Consider the following 25,778-nt stretch of genomic DNA (forward strand, 5'->3'; position numbering starts at 1 on the left):
GGCGGCGCCGCGGCGGCCGCTGCTGCTGCTGCTGCTGGTGCCGGTGCCGGCGCGGCGGGACACAATGGGCGGCGGCGGCGGGGCGGCGCGGGGCCGCTGAGGAGCCCGCCGCCTCCCTGCGGCCATGGCCACCACGGCCGAGCTCTTCGAGGTGGGCGCGGCGGCGGGGGGCGGCGGCGGCGGCTGGGGCCCGGCTCCGTGCGGGGCCCGGGGCTGGGGGGTCCCGTGGGCGCAGCCGCGGGGCGGGCGGCGCTGCGAGGCCCCGGGGCGGGAGCCGCGGCTGGGGGGGGGGTGGGGGGAGAGCGGCGGGAAGGTGAGAAAACGCAGGGGAAAGAGAAAGTTTGGGCGAGGAGCTGTGCCCTTCCCCGTTCCTGCGAGGCCCCCGGGCCTCCTCCGCCGGTGGCGGCCGGGCCTGGGCCGCCTGCGCCGGTTCGCTGCCGTGCGCCAGAGTCCGAGCCGGCACCGGCGATGTGGGCGCCACCGAAAAAGCAAATAACGTCGCTCTCCTCGTCTCCGAGGCGCAGGTTCAGCTGACCCCGGTACCGTGGCACCGAGCGTTGTCACCTCCTTGTGCCGCCCTCGAGGAGGGAAATAACGCTTGTGCTCCCTCCAGCAGCCGTGGGCGCGAGGCCCCGCGAGCCGAACGGCTCCGCCAAGGCCAGGCGCGAGCCGAGCAGGAGATTCGCCCACCGCCGGGCAAATGCTTCTCCTCTGGCCTGGACTTCTGCATCTGGCGAACGGGGCTTGTCTCCCAGCGCCGGCGCGTGGCGATCAGCCCTTATCGGGCGTCCCGTGTGCGCTGCGTGAGTCGCTCCGGAGCGTGGTGCTCGCTCGGGGTGTTAACGCCGGGACGCGCTTTCCCCGGCCTTCGGGAGAGCTGCTCTCCTGTTCCGCTGCAGGATCTGTGGCTTACATAAAGGCATTGTGTTCGCTCGTATTTCTGAATCAGTACTGTGACACGTGAGCCTTGTGACTCATTTCTTTCGGCGTGCATGGTTTAAAAAATAGCAAAATTGATATGCCTTATTGAAGGTGGGTAGGTGTCAGGCTTCGTACCCTCCCTGCGCCTCCCTGACCCTTCCAGGAGCCCGTTGATTTCTCAACGTGACGCTGATGTGGTTCTGCTCTCTGTGGGGTGTTGAATGTGAGATACCTTGGGCGTGGAAAGAAAACTGTATGTTTTGCCTGTGTTGGATCATGCAACAATCGGTTCCATTTTCTGATGGTAATAAAGATAAAATTGCACAGTAGGTGAGGCCTTTGCCTAGAGATAGGGTTTGAAAAGTTGTTTTCCAATATGGTAACCAGTATTTCTTTCTTTCCTGCTCTCGTTTCTCTTTCACCACAAAGGCGAGAGAGGTTATATCCAAGATCACTAAATTAATTTGAGGTGATTGCCGTGAAGGTGCTTATTATGGGAGTGACCACTGGCTCTGTGCTGAGGGCAGTATTTTGCTGCCATGTTTGCACAGAAGTGTGTTTGAAAGTCATTTGCAACATAGATACGTGAAACTGTGCAGAAGGATCTATGTTGGAAATGAACAGAATGTGGACTCGTTCTCCCTCCAGTAAGCCAAAATGTAATTTAATAATGATTGTTGCTAAACTGGATTTTAATGTGGTGAGGTCCAATTTAGTTTCATTTATACAGACCAGCTCGAACCAGGTTATCATCCACTTCAGGCATATCTCTTATTAAGTCGGTAGTATTGGCTGGATGGATAGGGCCGCGTTTATAGAGCTAGAGGGAAGTTGAAAGCTGTAAAGAAATTGACTGTTGGACTTCATCTGATAACAGGCAAAGGACTTGCAAATGACACTTGTAATAGATGGTTTTCAGCAGTTTCTGCAGAGCTATGAGGGAAATTTAAAATAGGAAAGAGGCTGTCAGGTAGCTATAGGTAATCATACTAGCAAGATTGCTTTAAAAAAAGAAAATAGATTATACAAACAAAACTATATGAGCTTATAGATTGGCAGTAGAATGTGTGGCGTGTTAAAGTGATGCTGCCAAACTTCATTTATTTTTTATAAATCGAATAGATGATTTTAATGCAACCTTTGACATTGAAAATTTGGAAGGAAAGAACTCATTTTGTTTCTGTATTGGTCAGTATTCTGCATGTAATAATATCCCCTATGTGTTAGTACTTCTTAATTAATGCAAAATGGGGTTCATATTATAAGTACTAAGAGAAACTGAAGGACTGATCTTCTATATAAATATGCTTGAAAAACATTTTCCAGATTATGCCACTCTTTGAAATATTACTACAGCTGTATACAGTAGTGATTCTGACATAATTTAATCCCAATTAAACTAATTAACGCTTGTTGCTGATGTGTCAAAATTGTTAAAATAAGATGCAGGTTTTCTAATTTGCGCAGGATAGCGGATGTTGCAGAAGGAGCGAGGCAGTTTGGGAGACAGGATGAGTGTTGCAGAAGAGAGGGATGCCGGTGGGTGCCTGCCCCGCGGGAAGGACTGCAGAGGGACAGTCCGCTTTGGCCATGGCTGGCCCGGCGGCACGGTGTGGGTTGGTGGCCATCACGATGCTTGTTGCCATTTGCCCAGACAAATCGGATGTAGGGGAAGGAGCTCTCGGCGCTCCATATAGACGTGTATAGAGGGAAGTTGGTATTGTTTTTCTTTGAGGGGTTAGAACATGTTTATCAGATTTCCGTAGAGGATCACGCTTCGATACTCTGGCTTGCAGAACAACTGTGTAAATGTTGCATTTTATGAAGGGGAAAAAAAACACCAACAAAAAACCCCAAAGTCATATGAGTGTGTGAGGAATTATCTTTAATGTGTTCATCTGAAGGAAGGGATAAACCTAGGAAATTAGATATATATAGCATCAGTGAACACTAACTCTTTACCTGTGGTTCTTCTGTAGTGTTGTATTTGGCATTGGTATCCTTGCACGCAGACTGGTTCTCCATCTGGATTACAGAGTCTTCAGAAAAGATTGTGGTAACGATTTTCATATAAAGGAAAAGTGCAGAGAAGAGCCATAAGGTAATTGGGAAGCTGGAGGGTTCCCCTGAAGGGAATGTTACTGTATTGAGTGGTTTGTTTAACCTATAATTAAAGTTGCAGAAATGTTCCCCAACTTTTAGATGTGAAGATGACATAAGGAGAGAATCTATATCTAGTATGAAAATATTGCATTATAACTTACAAGGGAAAGGATTCACCTAAGGGAAACTCAGGTTGTGTAGCAGGAAGAACTGGGATAAAGGGATGAGTGACTTGTAGAGAAATGTATGTCGTGTCATCCAGTTATGTTGGAAACTCGCCCACTGGGCTGAGCAGGACATGTTTACTCTGGTCAGTCTTTGAAAGGGCAGAGTTTTTGTCTTGTCTAGATGGATTCAGCATACAGCAAATTATATTAAAAAAAAAAAAAAAGCTTGTATACTTTGGTTGATAGGTGGGCCTGATCAGGCAGGGTATGATGTGTTTTGGGGAGAAATACTAAAGTGGCTTTGCTAGTGTGAGTAATCAATAATCTTGAACTGGCAATGTTTGCTTTCCAACCCCTGCTTTTAGATATTAAAATAATACTTTTATTTCTCTCCTGATTACTTCTGATGAGATTTTACACCTGTCAGTACTAGAACCAGTTTGATACCTGTGAAGTTTTTTCATTGTTGTTGTGAGTTTTTCTTGTTTGTTTGTTTTTTGTCGAACACAGTGGTGGCAGGTTTCGTTATGAGAAATGAGAGTGGTGGCAAGCACCTCTATTAACCGTGGCTGTTCCTGGCTCTGTGCTGGGCTGTATATTACAGTTTGTGTATGAAAGTTTTAGAGCTCTTGCTGCATATAATTTAAAAGCTTTCCGAAAACTCCTGGGGATTGTGAGGATGTTTGGTTTAGCAATCATAGGTATGCTAGTGTTGTTAGCATGTAGCAATGCTGTTAGATTATCAGTGAAGTAGAAGTGATGGATACATTCTTTAAAGATAGGTGTTCTTGGACTGTGTTTCTTTTTTGAGTTTAATATTGACTATGTGAAAGTGTTTTGAGCTGATTAAGTATTAGGTCAACTGAAGTAGGAGCTCTAGGGTTTATAATGAGGTCTCTGCCCTCCGATAGCGTTGTCGAGTGGAGCATTCCGCTGGAAGGTTCAGCAGATATTGTAGAAGTTTGTGTAACCTTGTGTTTTTAGCATCATTAATGCACTGCTTTTCCTTCTTGGGAAAGCGTTGTCCAGTTACGTTTCCTTTATGTTTTTTCTCCTTTTATCAGCTTTGATCCTGCAGCTGCACTTTGACGTTAGGTAGTGTCCAGAGGCAATCCTGGTGTTGCTCTTGCCGCAGGGCAGTGCCCTGGTCAGTTCAGCTTGAGCTGAATCGGAGAAGGGAGCAAATGCAAAGAAAACTTACTTTGGCGCATAATTTTTTAGCCGGATCACTTCTCCACTCTGATTTGCCGCACAGCTGAAGGCTGGCGGGCCACAGCAGGGCTTGGTGATGTAGTATCTTGAATTAGTGTAGCCGATGCATGCTTCGAATACTTTGTAATGACAAGCTGTAAGCTCACCTGGAAATGAGGACAGGTAGTTTAGAGCCGACTCTTAACAGACCAGCAACAAATTCTTTGTTAGCCCTCTGGCAACCTCTGCGCTAGATGTCCAAACCCGCTATATTAAGAGTGTTCTCTGCATTAAATATGTGAACATTAGAGGCGATGGGGTAATTGTCGACACTGTACTTACTCTTGATTGTAGTAAAGCTTCTAAATGCTTTCAAAATGGTGTGTAAGCAGCTGCTTAAGAAACTACCTACTGTGGCACATTGTAAGGAGTTTTTATTCTGTGGCTAGGAGCCTTTTGTGGCAGATGAATACATTGAACGCCTGGCATGGAGAACACCTGGAGGAGGATCCAGAGGTGGAGAAGCTTTTGATCCGAAAAGGTAAAATAAAATTGCATAATGGTCAAAGTGAATGTCTCTCTAATTGTACTGTTTTATTACATGTATAACAGAAAGCCTGTATGTAGTTTTGGTGTGTGTCCAGGTAGTTTTTCATCTGAGAGAATTGCTGGAATTTGTGACCATCAGCCAATTATTCAGAACCGATTATTCAGTAACAAGAATAGAGAAAGTCACTCTCTGATTTAGACCTTTTGAATAAGAGAATTAATATTGTTTGTCGTGGTCAGACATGAAAGTTTCCAAAGCACTCAACTTGCTAGTTCAAACATAATGTGAAGCTTCACTGCTATGAAAGTTTAAGTGAATTTAATGAATTTTTTTGCTAGTTTAGCTCCCTGAACTGACTTGCTGTAGGACCTATTTCCAGTGCTGGTGCAAATGAAAGGGCATGAACAAACAGGTGAGATGGGAAGAAAGACAGGAATGTGGCAGTGTTGATTCAGGTAGTTTTAACCTGGGCTTGTGTGATATAGTCTGAATCAAACTAACAGTTTGCTGCTGCTGAATGGAGATGGTCTTGGGCCCCTTTCCTTGCTCCTGGCTGCACGCTGCAATGGCTCTTCTCAAGCTAGGTCTAGGCACTTCTCTTATCTCATGATAAGCTGATTTAACTCACTAAAAGGTCAGAAAACTAATCTGAAAAAAGACAGCTTTTTTAAAATCAGAGTTAGCAAAGTTTTGTGACTGGAGAAGCCTCAGAGCAAGTGCAAAGGGAAGAAGCTGTGCGTCTGTGAGCTGGTGGTGAGGGAGGGATGTGAGTGAGGAAGGAGCAAGGGCAGGGTAGGGTAGGGGAAGTGAGGAAGGAGGAAGCAGAGGAGGACCTTCTCTTGTTTGTGGTGAGCTGTTAATTTGGCATGGCTCTTCTGAGAAACCTCACCCTAAGTCAAGAAACCAGCTGCCTGGTTTCTGGGCCAGCATTGGGTGGTGCACTGGTAACTCAGATGCACGATTTTCTTTGGCAGAGTTAAACACCTAGGCTTCTGTATTCCTAACTCCTGGATCCTCTCTTGTTTTGAAAAGAGCTGCTATTTCAAATAGTGCAACTTTTAAGCTTTTTGTCTCACTGCCCGTATTCTTTCTAGAGATGTAATTGACATAAGTGTTTTTGTTTCTCAAATGAGTATAACTTGGGAGATGAGCTTGACCTTTCTATTTTTTAGAGTTCCTGGAATGCTTATAAGCTAGTTGGCTCAACAAAAGGTTTAGGTACCTGAACATTAATTTAGATGACGGTAGTGTGTGAATTCAAAGTGCAATAGCTGTTTCTTAGTGACTTCTCCCCCCACACTTTTCTTGCAGAATGGGATTGTTTGCAGTAACCTCAACTAGAACACTCAAGAAGTTTAGAAACTTTGTAGAAAAGCTGTTTTTATTCAAGGGCAGATATGAAAAGCTTCACTAGCCTGGTCAAAGGACACACTTTCTTGAGAAGTCCAGCTCTTTGGAGGTGTGCAAGAAGAACGATGATGGACTTTCTAGCAAGATGCTGAACCCTCAGCATTCATAGTGGGGTCTGCATCCTAAAAGAGCTTTGCATGTGAGTTAAGCAGGAAGAAGCCTGGAATTATGCAGAATTACTTCCTCTAGCTCTTTCTCCGTAATTGTCCCTAGAGTGTAATTTAGAGCAGTCAGGGATCTGTACTGATACCAACTCGGTTTAAACTATCTTCTATGTTTCTGTTGGATTGCTTGTGTTAACTTCTGCAATGTACTTTCATGTTTATTAGGACAAGTGGGAGCTATAGCTCCTACCGCTGTAAATATTTTTCTCTTGGGAATTTCTAGTATGGGGGGGGCAAGATTACAAGGTCTCTGTTTCTTTTTGGTATTAGTGTGAAGGACATGTTTTCCCTTCTCTGTTTTTAGAAAGTGATGCTATTTTTTATTTTTTTTAATTTTGTAGAAAGGTCGTTGAATTCTTCACTTCTGTTCTCAGAAACCTGACCAGCGACTACCTCTTCTACTTGAGCATTCTTTCTGCTCTCTCTGTATTGATTGCTATTGCTGAATAAGTGTATTAGTGTAATACCTTTTTTAAAAAACCACACCCCAAACTGAATTGAACAGCCCATTAAAATGAATAGAAGCTATTTGCACTTCTGTAGGCTTTTGTTTGAAACTAAGGTTTGTGTCACTGACTGTCATTCAAATTATATTTTAAAAATACTTTTGTAAATTTATTTCTCATGATTTTCTCTGGAATCTAATGTAACATGCTTACTCTTGGGCTCCTGGCAAGCAGGAGAGGGAGGAAAGAAGTCACAAGCGCCTCTGCACAGTCAAGGTTTCTTTAATGAGTTATGACTCTTATTTTCATTGCTTGCTGTTTTAAAGATATCATTTGAAATACTGAGATTTTTAGACTAACACAGTGAACGGAAAGTTCATATGCTGCCACAGTTCATATGCTCCAAGCAGCAGAGTAAAAGCCAGTCATTTTTAGCAGCAGTAAATACTGAAAATTCAGTGACCCTGTGTGCAACTAAAGAGATTCACATTAGTCTCATTTAGGTGTTGCTTGGAGAGAGCTCAAAGTGTTTGGAAAGAGAGGTACTGTAGTTGTTCCCTGGGAAGGAGTCATGTGAGGATAAATCAACAGCCTTCCCCTCTTCCCTTCTGGTGGCTCAGTCTCTAGCCTGCGCGTGGGGAGCCAGCAGAGGAACAGCAAGCTCCTCCTGCCGTTGAGCAGTGCTGCAGGTTGGAAGGGCTTCGGAGTCGTTGCATGCCTTCTGAACACAGCGTTGGGTGAAAACGCGGGATCCTGAGTAATTTAGAAATAGCTTCCTGGGAAGGATTTAGTTTTCCTCCCCCTCTTCTGCTTTGACATTAAACTTTGATGACAGAGTTCTTCAGTCTTTAATATGTTTTCAGCTTTTAGCATTAGTTTTATGGTTGTGGAGGATCCGGGAATAACTGCATACCCTGTGCATCAGTGACTGGGATGTATTTAGAAGAGTGTGAGCTGAAAGATGATTGGAATGGGATAGAAGGGACAAAAAGAGGAATGAGAGGGAGAGGCATGCTGAGTATGAAAGGAGGAAGAATAGACAAAACTTAGTGCATTTGAATATACTGTGTTTGGAATGAGTAAAATGTGAGTCTGAAAGAAAAACAAGTGATGGGAAGTGAGAGGAAAAAAAATAAATTGCTATATGTTATAGGAAGAAAAGGAATGAAATCGGGAAGCGAAATGGTTACAACTGGAACAACATTATGAGACAATATGATTGCTTGCATCGCCTGCTAATAGGAAGCTACTTTATAAGATTATTTTAGTCTGCAGGACAGACTAAAAGGAAAGTATGTTACTGTCTGCAGGAAAGTATGTTACTGCTATAGCCCTTCAGCTGAAGGGATGTAGTAGCCCAAGTTATTCTTTGCCCTGATGAGAAGATTTATTTGAGGAAGACTGAGGAAGTATGGTGGTGTGTGTCTTTTTTTTTTTTTTTTTTGCTTGCTTGTTTTTTGTTTTTAACCAGAGCCAGAGCCAGGTTCTTGAGCAACTGGTGTTTAGCATTTTTTCCCCACCACCTGCCACTTGTGATCATATAGCTCCTATGTAAACCTAGAGAGAGTTCTGCACAGCTAGGACAGCATAGTTTAAAAGAAAATTCCATTTGTAGGTTAGGCATGATTGTATCAGCCTGTGTAGGTGAGTGCTTGTCTTGTGCCCAAAGCTTAAAAAATGTCTTTTAAACTAAAGCCTGCTTTACTATCTTTTATTTTAAACCAGGTTATTGGAAGAATTTGTGAATCATATCCAAGAATTACAGGTAATGGATGAAAGGATTCAGAGAAAGGTGGAGAAGCTAGAACAGCAATGCCAGAAGGAAGCAAAGGAATTTGCCAAGAAAGTACAAGAGCTGCAGAAAAGCAATCAGGTAAAATCCGGAGCATATAGTCAGTGCTAAGCTGTCGAAGTTTCAAAAGTATCATATGCTCCATTAACATTTCTTGGTACAGTGAGCCAGTGTTTGAGATAAAATAAAGAAGGTTTGATGGAAAACAATTTCCCCTGTCAACAGGGCTTATCTGCAAATTCTGTTAATGACTTAGTGTTTCTAAAAGTCTTCCCAACAGTTTAAAGGAAGACACTGAACTTTAAGCAGTTGCATGTACTTAATTTGGTAGTTCTGAGTAGTTCTGTAGTTCTGAGATACAGCACTGAAGAAGCTGATGCCTGGATTCACTGTGCTGCTTATCGAAGTGATCTCGTGTTTCTTAAAGTATAGTAAATGGAAATCATGAGTTTTGTGTCTGCGTTCTCCCAGGTTGCCTTCCAACACTTTCAAGAACTAGATGAGCACATCAGCTATGTAGCAACTAAGGTCTGTCACCTTGGCGACCAACTGGAGGGGGTAAACACGCCACGGCAACGGGCTGTGGAGGCTCAGAAGCTGATGAAATACTTTAATGAGTTTCTGGATGGAGAGCTGAAGTCTGATGTTTTTACAAACTCTGAAAAGGTAAGAGCTGTCAGCGGGATGAAAGCAGTTCAAAGCAATAAGCAGGACTGCCCTAATTACAAGCTGCTACCATGACTTACCATGGTCAGACTTCAAACCAGTGAGTGACTGACTTGTTAAAGTTGCATTGTTCTGAAATGTAAATTAACAACACTGGGCTGCAGATCGCTGATAAAGCATTTGTATTCAGTGATGCTTAATGTGGCAATGTGGCATTTCTCATTTTATGAAATTATCAGAGATTTGAGAAAAGCTGGGAGGGCAACTTTAAAGTGCATACAATATCTGCCTTTTTCCTTTGAACCCCGTGCCTCAGATCCACCCTGTAACGCAGAACGTTTCTGAATGCAACTCCTTTGTGAAACTTCACTGCGTTGGGTCAGTCCACTGGCCTTGGATACCTTTTTGTCACAGCATGCCTGTGGGCTTTGTATAGTCCTGTGGTTATGTCTCCACCCTCTGATTTAGAGGAACTGGGCAGGAAAACTTCAAAGAAACCTTTAAGCATTTTGTTTTTCTTATGCTTCAAGAGTATGTTCGTAAACCAAATAGAATCTGAATGGCGTGGCCGCCAGAAGGGAGCTGAAGAAAGAGTCTGCGGCTGTAGGTAGGAGGACGCATATAAGATTCCCCTATGCAGTATATAAGATGAATAAGTAAAGTTTTTGAGGTGTGTCCTGAAGACTCTTCCTGCTCTCCTTAAATCCTGTGCAGTGGTGTACATGATCATGGTCAGGAAAATTTGCAGTGTGTGGGAACAGTAAAAATTTAGTTTGTACATTCAGCAAATAATATGTCTGTACTAGAAATATATCTCATAAAGGACCTAAGAATAGGTTAATAGTCATTGCCCCACTACTTAGCTGAAGGTGTCTCTCGGGGAAATGAAAAGCTAATCATTTCATATCCTTATACTACCAAGCAGTCGGTTCCACAGTGACTTTTGAATGATGGTTTGTGGATATATGGTAATTGCTGGTTGATAGTTTGCCCTAGTGAAAGAGAGAGCGCAAAAAAACATTTCTGACTCCCAAGGAAAATGGAAAGGTTCAACGTAACAAAAATTACTGTATGGGCAGTCTTTTTCCAGATCTGCTTAAGATTTTTTTTTTTTTTAGTAGAAATGAAATGCATTTTTAAGAGTAAAATGCTTTTTATTCCTGTGAAAAATATTTTATGACAACATGATTTTAAATGACATAGCACAAGTTCAAGAGAATTATGTGCAGTCTGTTGAAGGGTCTCTTATTCAAAATTCTGCTTTTACTCTGCTAGTAACTTAAAGATTCATAATTTCTAGTGGAGGATCTCAAAAGACTGTGGTACATTAATAGGGTAAGCCTGGAAAGTGACACAAATTAATCCTTATATATCCTGAAAAATAATAAGACATTTGACAAATCTGAAGGACAAGAAGTGTAGTAAAAGCCAGACGTCTTGTGTTGGGCTGTGAAGGAGGTGTGTGGGAACGCAAACAAGATTTTCTGGATACAAGTTGTCCTGTGCAGATCTCTTTCAGTCAAGGTGGGTTAGTTCTGTTCAGTAGCTTTTTGCTTCCTAATTTAAATAGTAAATAGGAATAGTGTTTATAAAATAACCTGCCTACACATGTGCTATGAGATTTTAATGCGTCTTTGAACTAAAAATAGTTTTATAGTATGAGATAGTAACAAATATGCTTAAACGTAAAACATCAGTGCTGTGTTAGTGTTTTCAGATCTTCAAGCTGGTGTGGTTTTAGACATTGTTTTGGAGGATGTTATGACTTTTTGAACTGTGCGGTCCCTCAAAAAAGCATTTCTTTTTTTTTTTCTAAGGCATTGAGGACGGGATATGGAGAAATGGTAGGCAAGAAAGGAATTACAATGTAGTTTGTACAGACTATTGGATCCTTACCTCCTCTTTTTTTTCTTCTTTTTTGTGGTGTTGCTTCCCGCATTACTTTCTTCTGAGTGATTGCTCTGCTGAGCAATTTCTAACCTCTATGGTCTGTGGTGACTTGTTTTCTATTTTCTGTTGCATCCCATGCTATGTATTGCATGTCTTCATCCTCTTTGGGCTCCTTACTGCCCTTGCACTGCCAGCTAATGAGTCCTCTGTGCTGAAGAGCGTTGAAGTGAGCAAATTACACCAGTTAATTCAGTGATCCAGCAGTTTACTTGTACTTCATGCAACGATCTTGTCTTGTGTTCTTGTTTAATGTGTTTGCTATTGTTCTTAAATACTTTTCTCCATGTCTGTTCAATGCTCAGTGTTGTTCTATTATGCCTTTTAACTTCTTGTTCATAATATTATCTGTTAAAATTTTTCTCTTGCTGTTCTTTGTCTGTTTTTTCTGATTTCCTCCCCCCCCCAGATATGGTATAGCCTTTAAGTTATGTTTTACAGAATCCGTATTTATTTTGATTTAACAGTTTACAGGAGCTTGATTCAATTAAAAATGAAATATGTTTGAATTTAAGCAGAAACCATGGAAAATTGATTTGTCATGGCTTCTGTTGTGCATAAGAAAAGACCCTGAATTCAATAAAATCTAAGAAGTTAGTTAACAGCTACTGTTTGAAAAGAAGACAGAAAATGCGTTTTTGTAACACTGGCGAATAACTGCTAATATATAGGCCATCCTAATGACATCAGTATTGATCAGGATTGTTAGTTAGGTATTAAGGTTGCTGCAAGCTAATAGAAATAACTGCTATTTCACTGAATTTATTTGAGGAGCGGAGCTGCTTTTGACTTAAGAGGCTATTGTAAGGTGACGGTTCAAGACATAAGCTTCTCTTAATAAGCAGTATGGGTATACCTGAGTTCCTGTTTTTGTTGAACAGCCCAACCGGTGTGACTGTGCTATGTGTTATTGTGTATGTGCCTCGTGCTGTTCTTGAAAAGTTTCAATCCAAGCCTCGCATAAATGGTGGGAGAATAGGGTTTCATTGCTTCCTTCCCTGTCACTCCAGTTCTCTGGAACGTGACTAACAGGAAAATAAGATAAATTGCGTGTTCTTCATGCATTCCCTTGTGTCAAGTCGCAAGGTAAAAGTTTTGCTCGGATGCAGAAGCTAAACCGGGTTAGTTTCCATTGCTCCCCTCCCCAAGACTGAAGAATAAAGCCTCCAAAGCCGTCACAGACGCATGCCCAGTTTGGACCAGTCGACATTCAGTGAGATAAATCCACTTCAGTCTCAACCAGCTGTGTTCAGCACACTTCCAAAAGTGGCGATTGCTGCTTCTGTAGTTTTAGTTAACCTAGCGAAACAGTCACTAAATGCTGCTTGGCTGCACTTCCCATGCTGACTGATTGTGGAAAGAGAAACGCTAAAAGGTTTTGCCATCCAGGACAGAGCAGGAATTTGCGTGCTGCCTTAACTCTGTTTGATAGTTTTCTGTATCAATGAAACTATTTGTATTTTGTAGATGCAAGATAAACTAGCTTTTGTCTCAGTCTCTGCTTTGACACTCAGAGTTTGATTTTTATCTGTAACTTCCATTTCTGCTTCTTTGGGAGGATTTAGGTACTCCAGCTATGCTCTGCTTTGATTTCCCCCCTGCGCCGCCCTTGCCTCCCCATGTCCCACATTGTCCAGCTTTTCTGGATACAGTTGTTCTCTCTACCTTCTTCAAATGAAAATAATTCACTGCCGCTTTTCCTGACATGTCCAAAAGTGTCGCTAGCCATTTCACTTTTGAGTTCAAGAAAGATCTCTTCTGTAGTTTCTTCTCGTTAGGTGTGAGTCGGTAAGACTTGTATCCTAATCCCTTGTAAAATATGATGTTGCATTTCAGCCAGCTGTGTTTTATAGCTGTATAGAGTATTCCTAAATAGAAGGGTGCAAAATGACATGAGATTGCTTTAGTCACATTTGGATCTAATCGGCCATGAGGAAACTTTTGGTCTGCAAGCTCTATAGTTATGTTGGCATGGTGCAATGATGAGCTACTTGTCCAGGCAGCTTGCGTCTGTCTCTGCCCAACTACAGAGATGTGCCAAATGTGAACACTTTTTTTTTTTTAAAAAAGCTTTTGTCTTCTTATTGGCCTATATAATTTTGTATTAAAAAAATAATCATCAGGAACCTGAATGGGGTGATCCTTTCCATAAGTACATCAGCCAACTTTAGAAATAGAAAGTATGTGTGTGAAAATGGAATGGTGAAGAGAGAAGAAAGGAATACTGCATCATCAGACCTTCTTTAGTAATTGTCATGTTTTTCCTCCTAACAGATTAAAGAGGCAGCTGATATTATTCAGAAACTGCATCTGATTGCACAGGAACTGCCTTTCGACAGGTAAAATCCTATCTGAGCATCTTAAAAAACAAAAAAAACCCCCACCTTTACATAGCTGTAACTTTTTCCAATGCTGTAACTTTTTCCGATGCTTCTCCTGTCTATGTTTTTGGTGCTTTACTTTATTAAATGATTCATGTAGTAGCTTTTGAGATGGATTGTGTGCTTATTTCTGTCCTCTGTTCTTGAATTTGTGTTCGCATACTTGTGTTTTAGGATCTTCTTTACATACACATCTTAAACTGCTTAACAGACTTCTAATGGGATAATTTCAGCATGCTGACTTAATGCTAGATGTAAATTAGATGCCTGTAGGTTTTCTATGGATATAAACCATGCGACTTTTCTATCGTCTTTGTTATGCGTTTTCTTTTTTAAATAGAGTGCCTGTTATTAATGTGCTAGGGTTTCTGTGATTTCTTGTGATATGGATTTGAATTTAAACATGGTATATTTTTGATGTTAACAGGTTTTCTGAAGTAAAATCGAAGATTGCAAGTAAGTTATCTATGCAGTTCAATCCATATTACTATATTTGAATTTTTAAAGCTGATTAAAGAAATCTGCAATACTGTCAGTATTACAATCTTTGTCAGTGCTTGTGTTGCATAGCCTGATGGATTTTTGTTATTCTCCCCATTCCTCTCCAGGTAAGTACCATGATTTAGAGTGCCAGCTAATTCAGGAGTTTACCAATGCGCAGCAGAGAGGTGAAATCTCCAGAATGAGAGAAGTAGCAGCAGTTTTACTTCATTTTAAGGTAAAAACTAAAAGTTTTAATGCTTAAAAAAAAAAAAAAAAAAAAAAGCTTAAAATACATGCTTGTTCTAAGTGAAATATTTCCACAGGCGCAACCCCTATATCAGATAACGTGCATTTAAAATTACTCCGTTGTTCCATCTGAAATCAAATGTAGGGGGATAAAGGAGGCAGTTTATGGGAGATCAGAGGTGGCGTTATTAGAGACCTACTTCCGAGATAATCTTGTCTTGTATGTGCGTGCTGAATTTGGGGTTTGAGGAGGGAGTGTTAAAACCTGCAATGTATATCCATAGAGAGTGGCGAGAGTATAGTTATGTTAGATTCGTGACAAAAATGGGCTTGAAAGAGTCCACATTTCTGATGAATCCATTTTTCTACAAAAAAAAAAATTCATAGGAGTTATTTCCTTTATTTCATTCTATATTGAAAGCATAGAAAATGTGTTTTAATTTTGAGTTGTTTTGCTTCTTCCATAGGGCTATTCCCATTGTGTTGATGTGTACATAAAACAGTGTCAAGAGGTAATGCATTTTACATGCATCTCTTTGGGTGTTGATTTATTTAGTCTTACAGGGTTTTATAAATATATTTTGAAATGTGCTTCTAAAATCCTAGGGTGCATTTTTGAGGAATGATGTGTTTGAAGATGCAGCCATCCTCTGCCAGCGAGTGAACAAGCAAGTTGGAGAAGTCTTTAGCAATCCAGAGACTGTATTAGCCAAACTCATTCAAAATATCTTTGAAGTTAAACTTCAGGTATTTCAAATTTTAGCATGCTAAAGTTAGTTGAGGAAGCTTTCATTCATAAGTGTTATTTTTAGTAATAACAATTACTGAGAATTTATAGTATTTGTAATCTTATATAAAGTTGTAAAACCATATCTGATTGCTCTATAACAGTTCAGACAGATAATCAGGGTTATTGCAAATAAAGCTGCTTGTACTCTGAATGCAGTGTGACTGAAAAAACTCAAATTCAGTTATGTAAACTTATAAGGAAATCAGTGTATTTATTAGCTAGTTTATAAGATGTTATAGACATTTGATTTCTTCTGTAGCCCCCCCCTACCCAAAACATGTCAGGAAGAGAATTTTACATGTAACAAATAGCTTTAATCTGTTCATTCTTGGGACGGGTTTTCATGTGTGAGGTTAGCATTGAGTAAGCAAAAATAACTTATGCTGGGAATATTGTCCCACAGCTAATACAATATTTATATGAAAGTCTGGTGTAGTTGAAAATGCTGTTTCCCATCCTGTGAATATATTCACTTATGTGTGTAAAGTCAGCCCAGTGTTGTTATTCTCTTTATCAACAATAATACTGACGTAGAGATTGAGTTTGGGTTTCATCCCAAATTTGTGCATCAGTTTTGACTTAGTATTTTATGCCAAATGTTCAACAACATGGAGGCTATAAGCTTGCAACTGCTTTCTAAGTATGTAAGTGGACCTGCACATCTCCTTTGCTTAGTCTGAACTACAGAAATGCCTCTAGTCCTCCAGCGTTTTAGATTCTTACAGTTTTTTGTATTTGTAGGTAAAGCATATTTTCAAAGCATTGTCTTTTGTATTTAACTTACATGCTACTCCTTTGTGTTTTCAAATTATTTCCTGTAAAAGATGAGTTTTAAATCTGTATCTCTAGATAAAGCAAGATCTGTGAATTAGAGGTTGAAAAAGAAAGAATGTATGAATTACATTACGAAGATGCATACTTCGGGGTAAATTCCATGTAATCTAACAAGTAGGGGAAATGAACTGTGGTTGACGCTTATTCTTCTAACAGATAGATATTGTACCTAAATTTGCAGAGTTATGTAAAGGACCAGCTAGAAGAACACAGGAAATCAGATGCAGAACAGTACCTTAAGAACCTCTATGATCTATATACAAGGTATTTACACATTGGTGATGAAATTATTGTTGTAGATATCCTCTTGTAATAGATTGATTTATTATCAAGATAGAGGAGGAGAGGCCAAAAATGTAAGCTACTCGTAAAAAAGCCTTTACAATGATTTCATTCCTAAAGAAAATTTAAAATAGCTATTATTATTTTCAATGGAAAATATCTAGGATAGTGATCTTTGAGAGAAAGAGTAATTTGTCTTTTTTTCTTTTCAAATTATGCAAAAGCCATCTCACCTAGTGACTTATGTGATTGCAGTTGTATTGTACATAATCAAATGTGAATTATGCAAAGTTCTTTACTTAAATGTAGAGTTGCTAGAAGTCCTAATTGTGATCAGTATTCTGTTGTGCTATGTGCTTTACAAACATGTAATGCTGTAATTCATACAAATTCAACCTTCTCCTCCTCCCCCCCTTCTTTGTTTCTTTTGCATAAAGAACTACTAATCTTTCAAGCAAATTGATGGAATTTAACTTGGGTACAGATAAGCAGACTTTCTTGTCTAAGCTTATCAAATCCATTTTCATTTCCTACTTGGAGAATTACATTGAGGTGGAAATTGGCTATTTGAAAACTAGGAGCGCTATGATTCTGCAACGCTATTATGATTCCAAAAACCACCAGAAGAGGTCCATTGGCACTGGAGGGTGAGTTTCTTCTGTGAAGTTTCCCTTTTAAAGTGGAAGGGAGGTGGTAAGGGGAGAAACACAATGATTGCCTTGTCAGATGTGTAGTGATCAATTGCAAAAAAGCAGGCTTGTAAAATGACCTAAAGCTTTTTATAATTTGCTATCACTTTATTTGTTGTATTACCTTCTGGTGAAAGTGTGTTGCTCTCAATACATGTGAAAGGTGATGCATGGTATTTATACACTCATGGGAAATGAAAAATACCAGTTAAACCTATGTTTTAACTTAGGATCCAGATCCACAAAAGGACTGAAGCAAAATTAAGGTACCTAAAGCATGTGTATGTTTGTATCTAAAAGCATACATTTTTTTACACCTGCCCAGGCCTTGTGGCCCCCCCCTAAGACCTAGGAAGGGGAAAAGACCATAGCAATATCAGTGAAAAAGCTCTTAATAAGCCCAGAAGATGCAATGATTCTTAGAGAGAAAGGTAAAACACGACTTTGTTATTCTCAGGGTAGAGAAACTCTAATAAAGGAGTGGTGAGAGGTGGGAAAGGAAGAATTAAAACTTGTGTGAAGCAGAGGTGGCGAGATTACTGCATCTTTCAAAGAGCTGCTAGGTTTAGTATGTCAAGAATGAAAACTGATTTGGATAGAATGACAACAACAGCGAAGTAATTGAAGTAAAAAACAAAGATGTGAAAATTTAATTTTCTTGGGTGAAATTAAATTGATGGTAGTGACTGACTTTATGGGTTGCTTTATGCATGCAAACGTGTTTGAGCATGCTTGACTAAAAAAGGACTGCCTAGACAGTGGATGTGGATGAGAGGATTTCTGGGTATGGAAGAGATGGGAAATTTGCAAAAATGTTTAGAAAGTAGAATGTGACGGAATATATGGAGGCTAAACTTCCTTCGCAGAGCATATGTCCTATAGGATTCAACTGAAATTACTTTTACTCCACAGTGGGGGGTAGAGCTGTTCCCATGCTATGAATGTGCCGTAGTAGAACACATCTGATTGTGTGATTAGAGGTGACAGTTTAGCATTTACTAGCAATGTTTTTAAGCTTTGTAAGACTGTCCTTATGCTTGCACATCCTAAACTGTGTCTTGGGTTCTGTTTTTGTAAGTTAACAGCTAAAATGTCTTAAACGTGTTGTTGAATTTGAACATCAATATTTCCATCCAGTGAAGTCATCTTTTGGTGTATCTGTGTTGTAGCATTCAAGACCTCAAAGAGAGGATAAGGCAGCGTACTAACTTACCGTTGGGTCCAAGTATTGACACCCACGGAGAAACTTTTCTCTCACAAGAAGTGGTGGTTAACCTTTTGCAAGAAACTAAACAAGCTTTTGAAAGGTGTCACAGGGTAAGTTTGCTTCCTCCGATCTGTGTTAGTAATATAATTTTGTGCATCAAATTGACTCTGACATTGTCCATGTTAGTGTTCAGCTGAAGTATAACAGGGAGAAAGGAAGAACTTTAGCCTATTAGACAAATGAATTGTCTTTTGTATTTTTCAGTGAATGGGGGTCATGGTGGAGGCTAAGGATTTGCTTTTGAAACATGAATCTAATTTTACTTTGTGGTTTTTAATACCCTGTATTTTTTGAACTACTTGGAAGAAGTGGGGAGGATTAAACTTGTGTATCTGTTGATTTTGTTGCTAAACTAGACCCAAGAACTGAGAAGGATTTAGTGTAAAAAATTTTTGTTCTTATTTTAAAAATATAAAGAATAGTTTCCCCACAAATGTTCTCCTGTGTCAAATGTATCATATCTTCTAATATTGGAGAATATCATCAGTAAGGAGTCGAGAGGAGTAATCTTTACTCTTGCATTGTTTACCTTGGTAATCCTCTACTGTTCTTTAAATGCTTACATCTAACAAAAATATGTTTTCCTACTGATTAAATCACTGGTTTTGCTGCTGTTTATCTGCTGTTTTGTCTGGTATTTTAGTGTAAGTGGTAAGCGAGGTTCAGTCCATGCTATTTTTTCTGTAGTAGTGTGACAGCAATGAAGGAGCAGCTGCACTGGGTGACACTGGAAGTCCGTCTAACCTGGTATCCTGTCTCTGTCTGTGGCCAGTGGCAGAAGCTTAGGGAAAGAGAAAAGAGACAGAGCATTTGTAGCGTGATCTTTTCCGTGAACCTCTTCTCAGCATCCAGCAGTACGCAGTTTTGGTACTTCCTGAGCCAGAGCATTTTAACGACCCTTCATGAATCTATCTTCCTTAATCTATCCTTTTTTTTTTTTTTTTTTTTTCCTTTTTTGAAACTTCCGTATACTTCTGTCTTCCATAGCATCCTGTGGCACATTACTCTTTGGGTATCATTAACTAAGAAATAGCTTCAGTTTATTTTTTGATGCTGAAGAGCTTGTTGATACGAAAGGCTGTTCCTGAATAGTTCTCTGTGTGGACACATCTACTTTGGAATAATACTCCACTTATTCTGGAATACTTGTTACATTTTAAGCTCATCCCCTACCTAATATCAGAAACTTTTGAATGTATGTAAAACTGACCATTAGGTTCAAAACTTTTCTTTTTCTTTAAAGCTCTCTGATCCATCTGACTTACCGAAGAACGCTTTCAGAATTTTTTCTATGCTTGTAGAGTTCTTATGTACTGAACACATTGATTATGCATTAGAAACAGGCCTTGCTGGTGAGTATATTTTTGCTTTTGGTGGGAAGAAAGTGGCTTTGAATGTGTGGTTCTTAATCAAAATATTTTCTGAGCACTTCATCTCACTGGCCTTTTATGATCTTTACAGATCCTTGTTGTGCTTAATTGATTGACCTTGTTCAAAACCCATTGGCTAAAAACTAGTTTTGTGTATTTGGGAGTCAGCATTTAGTGTCTTCTTAAGTGTAACTTCCATTTGGGAAACTGGTGGGAAAATGACACTGTCCTCAGAAAGATTAGTATCACGGAAAACAGGACATCAGCACTCCCTACCTCTTTTAATTGTTCTCTTTGCCATAACAGGGAAAAAAATTTATATTAAGACTTAGTGTTTTATGTTTTATAAGGATTTCATGTATATTTGTATAGCTGTGTATTTTAAAGGCTAGTGGCAGCAAATAAGAACACTGCTTGTAATTTAAAAAAATTAATATCTTGACAGTGAGAACCTTTCCTGAATGAAAGCGTGAAACTCATGCTCTGAAGAAATATTTAAGTTGGTTGTTCTGTTTTGCTTTTAGAAATTCTAAAAGCAAAACACACCTATGCTTATGGTTATATGTCTAGTAATTTTATTGCAGCTTGTTGCCTTTTTTACTGATCACAGAATTCCTGTTAACCCCGGAAAGGCATGCTAATGTTACTTGATGTATCATTGAGAAATATTCTATATATGGCATCATGGTAAATTATTTCAAAGTGTAAGCCTGTGATTTAGTCATTCATGGGAAAATTTTGCATATTTTAAGAAGTCATCATGCTAATTAGAAGAACTGCATATCGTTGTGATCCTAATGAAACCTTCTTTGCTTTAGGTATTCCTTCTTCTGATTCAAGGAGCGCAAATCTCTATTTCCTGGATGTTGTCCACCAAGCCAATACTATTTTCCATTTATTTGACAAGCAGTTTAATGATCATCTGATGCCATTGATCAGGTACCTTTATTTTGATTTGCATTTCTCTTGTGAATGGTCACTTTTGGTGAACAAAGCAAATTTTTTTTTTTCCCCTCATTTCTCATCTCTCTTAAGAGGAGTTTGTTCTTGGAGTGGTTCAGATTACAGCATTTTATCTTCCCACAACAGCAATGGGTGGGGAAAGGAAGAAGGAAAGTTGTGGAGATCTCTCCATTGGAGAACTACAGAGCAAGATACACCTGAGGCAGAGCACACTGATGTACTGTGAATTAGTGTGTGTGTGTGAAAAGCTGGGTTTGCTTGCTAACCTGCCAGGGGCTGGCAGCAGCAGAGAGGCATTATGCTCAGTAGGGACAGTGCTGCCTGAAGCATATGACAACGCTGCCCATCAGCACTCAGCAAATCCCACTCAGGGTCAGCTGGCTGTTGAGGCTGTTGATTTGTTACTCTGAAGCCAGACAGCTTCCTCTAAACTAGTCCTTTCTGAGAACAACTGAATGGGAAATCTTCGCAAATTTTGTTGGAACAGCTCCAGCAAAATAAACTTGTTTTGATGTTTAACTCTTGCCTCCCAACCCTTTATGCTGTTGTAGTTCTTCTCCTAAATTATCTGAATGCCTTCAGAAGAAGAAGGATATCATAGAACAAATGGAAGTGAAGCTGGATATGGGCATTGATAGGCAAGTAAAGATTTAAACTTTCTATTAATCACTGATTCTCGTAAAACTCCTTTGTGATGTATATTAGCTTTCCTTTTAAGAGTGAAGTTTTTCTGAACACAAAATTGTGTGTGGGGGGGATTTTTTTGTTTTGTTTTTTTGTTTTTTTTAATCCATAAGCACACATTATTCTGCCAAGAAAATTCAGATTTTGTCTGTTTGGAGGCTCATATTTTTCATGGCAGATTTCTGACCTGATATACATAGTTTTGGAAGGACTTCAGTAAAGGATTTTGATTCTGTTCAGAGAATGCAGTAATTCACATTGAGTAATTTTCATTCTGACATTGACTTGATTGATTGATGAGGTTGTGGGTGATTCATTTAGTCTGTTTCCATAAGCTTGTTAGTTATTTGGGCTAAATATTAGGAAACAGAACTGTACTGTGACTGCCCTACTTTGCCCAAAGAAGCATGTGGTGTTCCTGTGTTTCCAAACGATGTAATTCACCTTAGAACAAGTTACCTCAGCTTTCTGTGGTTCTGTTTTCTCACCCTGGTGATGGAAATAAAGCTTCCCCTGGGAACTGAGGACTACTTTGGAAATCGTCGTCAAAGTTCTTATACAGATCACCCTATACTGGAGAGGGATGGGAACAGCACTGTATAGGGAAAGCAGTCATTGCATTTGGGTCCTACTGGGTGCTTTCTGCAGAGAGATGAGGAAGAGATTTGATGTAATATATTTGCAGAGGGCTCAAGGATTTGGTTCTTAAAAGCATTTTCTCTAGCTGCAAAAAGAAAGATGGAGATGGAAGATGTGCAAATAACAGTTGAGATTTTAGCTGCTCCTCCTGGAAGTGACCTGGTGATTTAAACAGAAAACTTGAAGTACTTGATCCATTGAGGCAGAAAGCTCAAATCTAGACAGGCATGGGTCAGTCATCAACATCAGAATAGCTTGTAACTATTCGTATAAAATAATCTGTTAAAAGTGGTAGTAAGACTTAGGAGAAAAGTCTCTCTTGGAAGGCAGTGTGTTCAAAGGTTTGTGGATAGAGACTTTAAAAACAGCTGTGCTTCAGTATATATAAAAGAAAGCTTAGTTTTGAGATGAGTATTATACATAAAACATGTTTGTGTGCCTGCTTACATGCCACTTCTTGGTGCTGCTGATGCTTTTAAGAATTGATTGTCTTGCTTGAAGGAATGATCTCACTTAAAAAAAAAAAAAAAAAAAGGTGTGGGGAAAGGGAATTTCTAAACATTGATGGTTTCAACACTATCCAATCTGAAGAAGTCCAACAGCAGATTCTTGAATGGCATTCAAAGCAATTTTCTACCCCTATAAAAGTGATTTATTAGCTGAACTGAACTAGTTCAACTGGTTTTCTTTCAATGTGTTCTGTATAAGTGGCCTTCTGGGTATCTTTATCAGAAATAGAAACTGGGGAGAATACAGGGTGTAATTTTTTCTTTTATTTCTGTTTGTGGATTGTTGAATGAAGTATACCTGAAATGCAAGTCTGAGCTCCATGCATAGAAAAGAACAATTTTCTTTCTCTCTTCGGACACATGTATGCTCCTCCCCTTTCCTGCAGAACTTGAATCCTTCAAAACCGATAGCCTCATTGTTGCTAATTTCCATCCTTAGAGGAGGTTTTTGTAAAGTGCTTTATTTAAAAGATGTGTTTGCAGGATGGGGGAGTTCCCAGCAAAGGATCTGGGGGAAAAATGAGTTTTGCCTGTTTCAGTTGCTCTGCTATTTGACCTTTGGGTTGGACTTAAAGTAAATCAGTGCCTTGACCTTAGATAATGTTCTAAAAAGAGAAATCCTGTGGAGGAGAAAGAAATGACACTGTAAAACTCTACTAGATTTCTGAGAACAAGAGAAGTACCAAGCCCTGGCAAGGGACCTTCATTTTGCAAGTGTTTTCTGATGCTTTCTTCTGAATAATGTGCAATGCAATCTAATTCTACTAAACTAAGTCTTTGGAATGCTTCCTTCTGCTGTCAGATTCCCTCAGCAATGAAGAAAGCTATCCAGTTTCTCTGAAGAGTTGGATTTAAATGGATTACTTTCCAATTAATGTGTCCCCTTTAAAACCAGCTGGCCAGCATGCTGTGTGCTGTGCTCCAAGACAGTGAACTTAGAGCAGAGTTTTTAGTGTTTTGTTTTTGTTTGTTTGTTGGAGTGTTCTTTTGCCTTTTTTTTTTTTTTTTGGCTGATTCTCCCTTTCTTAACTACTTACAGAAAATCAAGCTTTTCTTCTCTAGAGAATTGCATAGCAACTTTGGAAGAGTGTGTATTTTTGTGTGCATATCTATTAAATGAAGTATTTCCTTTGACATTTCCTAGCACCCCTGGTTTCTTATGATAATCATTCACTTTTCGTATATGTTCGGTAGATTACTCAAATGCTGGGTAGTGAGTTTTTTCCCCTTGTTGCTTTATGCTATCTACTTTTGTATAAAATCACTTTAGTATCTATAAATATAAAAATCAAGGAAATGAAAATGTTCCCCTCAAAACACGGTCTGTATTTGTAACTTTAAAGGACACTGAATTGTATGATTGGACAGATGAAACACATCTTGGCTGCAGAGCAAAAGAAGACAGATTTTAAACCAGAAGATGAAAACAATGTTTTGATTCAATATACTAACGTAAGTAAACTAAGCCCAGACTCATCAGTATAGCTTCAAACTTGCTTAAGTCATATCAGATAGAAGATGCTGTTTAATAGACGTATGCATTTGACAGCATGTGCATTTGATTAACATGCTTAGCTATTCCATTTTTTACTAAACACCTACAAATTCTGCTGCGGGCTGTTTTCTCAAGCTGAAGAGGAACATTAGCAGTTTTGTGTATAGTGTCAGACACAAACCAGTAGGTGCTGGACAACCTGTCAAATTCTTTCCCCTTCCAAAAGGCCCGAATTAAACTGCTCTATTATGAACTGATACGAACTATAACTTAATAGAACATTGTCTTGCATCCGTCTTTTTACTTGCATATTTATGCCTTTATGTGGCAGTGGAAAAGCACTGTTGGAAAATTAATCAGAAATTATTAATTTCAATGACGTGGTGCTGCTGAAAGTTGAAAGACATAGCATCTAATGCTCAGCTTACGATGTAGAAACCACTTTATGAAAAGAACTGATATCTACTTTTCCCCAATTGTTTCTAGTAAGAAACTTTTTTTTTTCCTTTAGGCCTGTGTTAAAGTATGTGGCTATGTTAGAAAGCAGGTGGAAAAAATTAGAAATTCTATGGATGGTAAGAATGTGGACACAGTTTTGATGGAGCTTGGAGTTCGTTTTCATCGACTGATCTATGAACATCTACAGCAATATTCCTACAGTTGCATGGGAGGAATGTTAGCTATTTGTGATGTGGCTGAATATAGGAAGTGTGCCAAAGACTTCAAGGTAAGCATGTGTAAGTCAGTAATGTATGTTCATGTGGAAATTATTTAGTAGAAGACTATTTTTAATCAAAAGTTATCTGCTTATAAAATCTTCTATTTCTATTTGAACATCAGCAATTCATATACTGATGTTATATATTTTGTTATCATACCAGCAATTCTTTATCATGTCCTAAAGAGCTGTCTCCTAATATCACTTTATTGCTTGCAGGCTATGAGGGAGTATTGAGTATTTACATTATTTTGTGTTCTGTGTATGATTTTGAATTGAAATAAAATCTAGGGATTGCCCTTCTGGACAAGACTTTTGGTCCCTGCGCATTCAGTACTTTGTGTTCTCCTACTGACTATTGCCAAAAGCTTCAAGAAACCTAAATTTGGGGTATATGGTATGACCTAATCTTCTCTCTAAGTCTTTTCTAACCATGTTTAGAGATGAGATCTCTTGAAATTTGAAGTAGGTTTTTTGAGTCTTCACGTGTTTGTGTTGATGAGTGTCCCATAGAATAGTCTTAAAACTTTCAGTCCATTTCTGAATTTTGTCAATGCTGTCTTGTGGCTTTGTCAATGCGTCTTCCTTCCATTAGGAGACAAATCAGGAACTTCTTTCTGGCCTTCATTTCATATATTTGAAAGCAGCTCCATTTCAGTTTTATAATGTAGAGTTGTATGCCTATCTCATGTTAAATATAGTGAGAAATTGCTGGTTATCTAAGATACATACTTGGAAACCATTTTTGTTTTCACACAATGCTTCTTCAATGTTACAGATATTTGCCCTTAAGGAGAATATAGGTTTACAGTGAGTTTGCTGCATTCTGGAGCATAAAAATCATCTCAAAATTGTTGCCTTTAACATGTCTTTGTATGGTTGGAGGCCACAAATGTTCCAAATCCACTTTTTTTCAAAAAGATCATATGTTGCAATTAGGGGCTAAAGAAGCAGAACCTTGATCATAAATACCACTAGTCTGATGCATTAACAACAAAAAAATCTCAATACATTTTTGTCAATGGTCCATTCTCTTTTAAAAGAAATAAATCTTAGATCTTATATGCATAT

The 25,778-nt window shown here is 39.3% G+C and overlaps 1 protein-coding gene across 3 annotated transcripts in view; it reads left to right on the forward strand.

The window, feature by feature from the left end:
- The first annotated feature begins 46 nt into the window (after positions 1-46).
- EXOC5 (exocyst complex component 5) overlaps positions 47-25,778 on the forward strand; it is a 43,636-nt gene continuing 17,904 nt past the window's right edge. For 2 of the 3 annotated variants that reach the window (XM_067295126.1, XM_067295125.1), the window contains exons 1-17: positions 47-151; positions 4,832-4,923; positions 8,678-8,825; positions 9,216-9,410; positions 13,632-13,696; positions 14,166-14,194; positions 14,347-14,456; positions 14,935-14,979; positions 15,074-15,214; positions 16,273-16,355; positions 16,811-17,020; positions 18,232-18,379; positions 19,573-19,681; positions 20,518-20,638; positions 21,214-21,300; positions 23,838-23,946; positions 24,501-24,716. In XM_067295126.1, coding sequence (XP_067151227.1) covers positions 125-151; positions 4,832-4,923; positions 8,678-8,825; positions 9,216-9,410; positions 13,632-13,696; positions 14,166-14,194; positions 14,347-14,456; positions 14,935-14,979; positions 15,074-15,214; positions 16,273-16,355; positions 16,811-17,020; positions 18,232-18,379; positions 19,573-19,681; positions 20,518-20,638; positions 21,214-21,300; positions 23,838-23,946; positions 24,501-24,716 — 1,935 coding nt within the window. In that variant the 5' untranslated portion in view covers positions 47-124. The remainder of the gene's footprint in view (positions 152-4,831; positions 4,924-8,677; positions 8,826-9,215; positions 9,411-13,631; positions 13,697-14,165; positions 14,195-14,346; positions 14,457-14,934; positions 14,980-15,073; positions 15,215-16,272; positions 16,356-16,810; positions 17,021-18,231; positions 18,380-19,572; positions 19,682-20,517; positions 20,639-21,213; positions 21,301-23,837; positions 23,947-24,500; positions 24,717-25,778) is intronic. The other variant, XM_067295127.1, reaches the window with a different exon arrangement.

The sequence above is a fragment of the Apteryx mantelli genome, chromosome 4 (genome assembly GCF_036417845.1).
Source record: "Apteryx mantelli isolate bAptMan1 chromosome 4, bAptMan1.hap1, whole genome shotgun sequence".
NCBI classification, from domain to species: Eukaryota; Metazoa; Chordata; class Aves; order Apterygiformes; family Apterygidae; genus Apteryx; species Apteryx mantelli.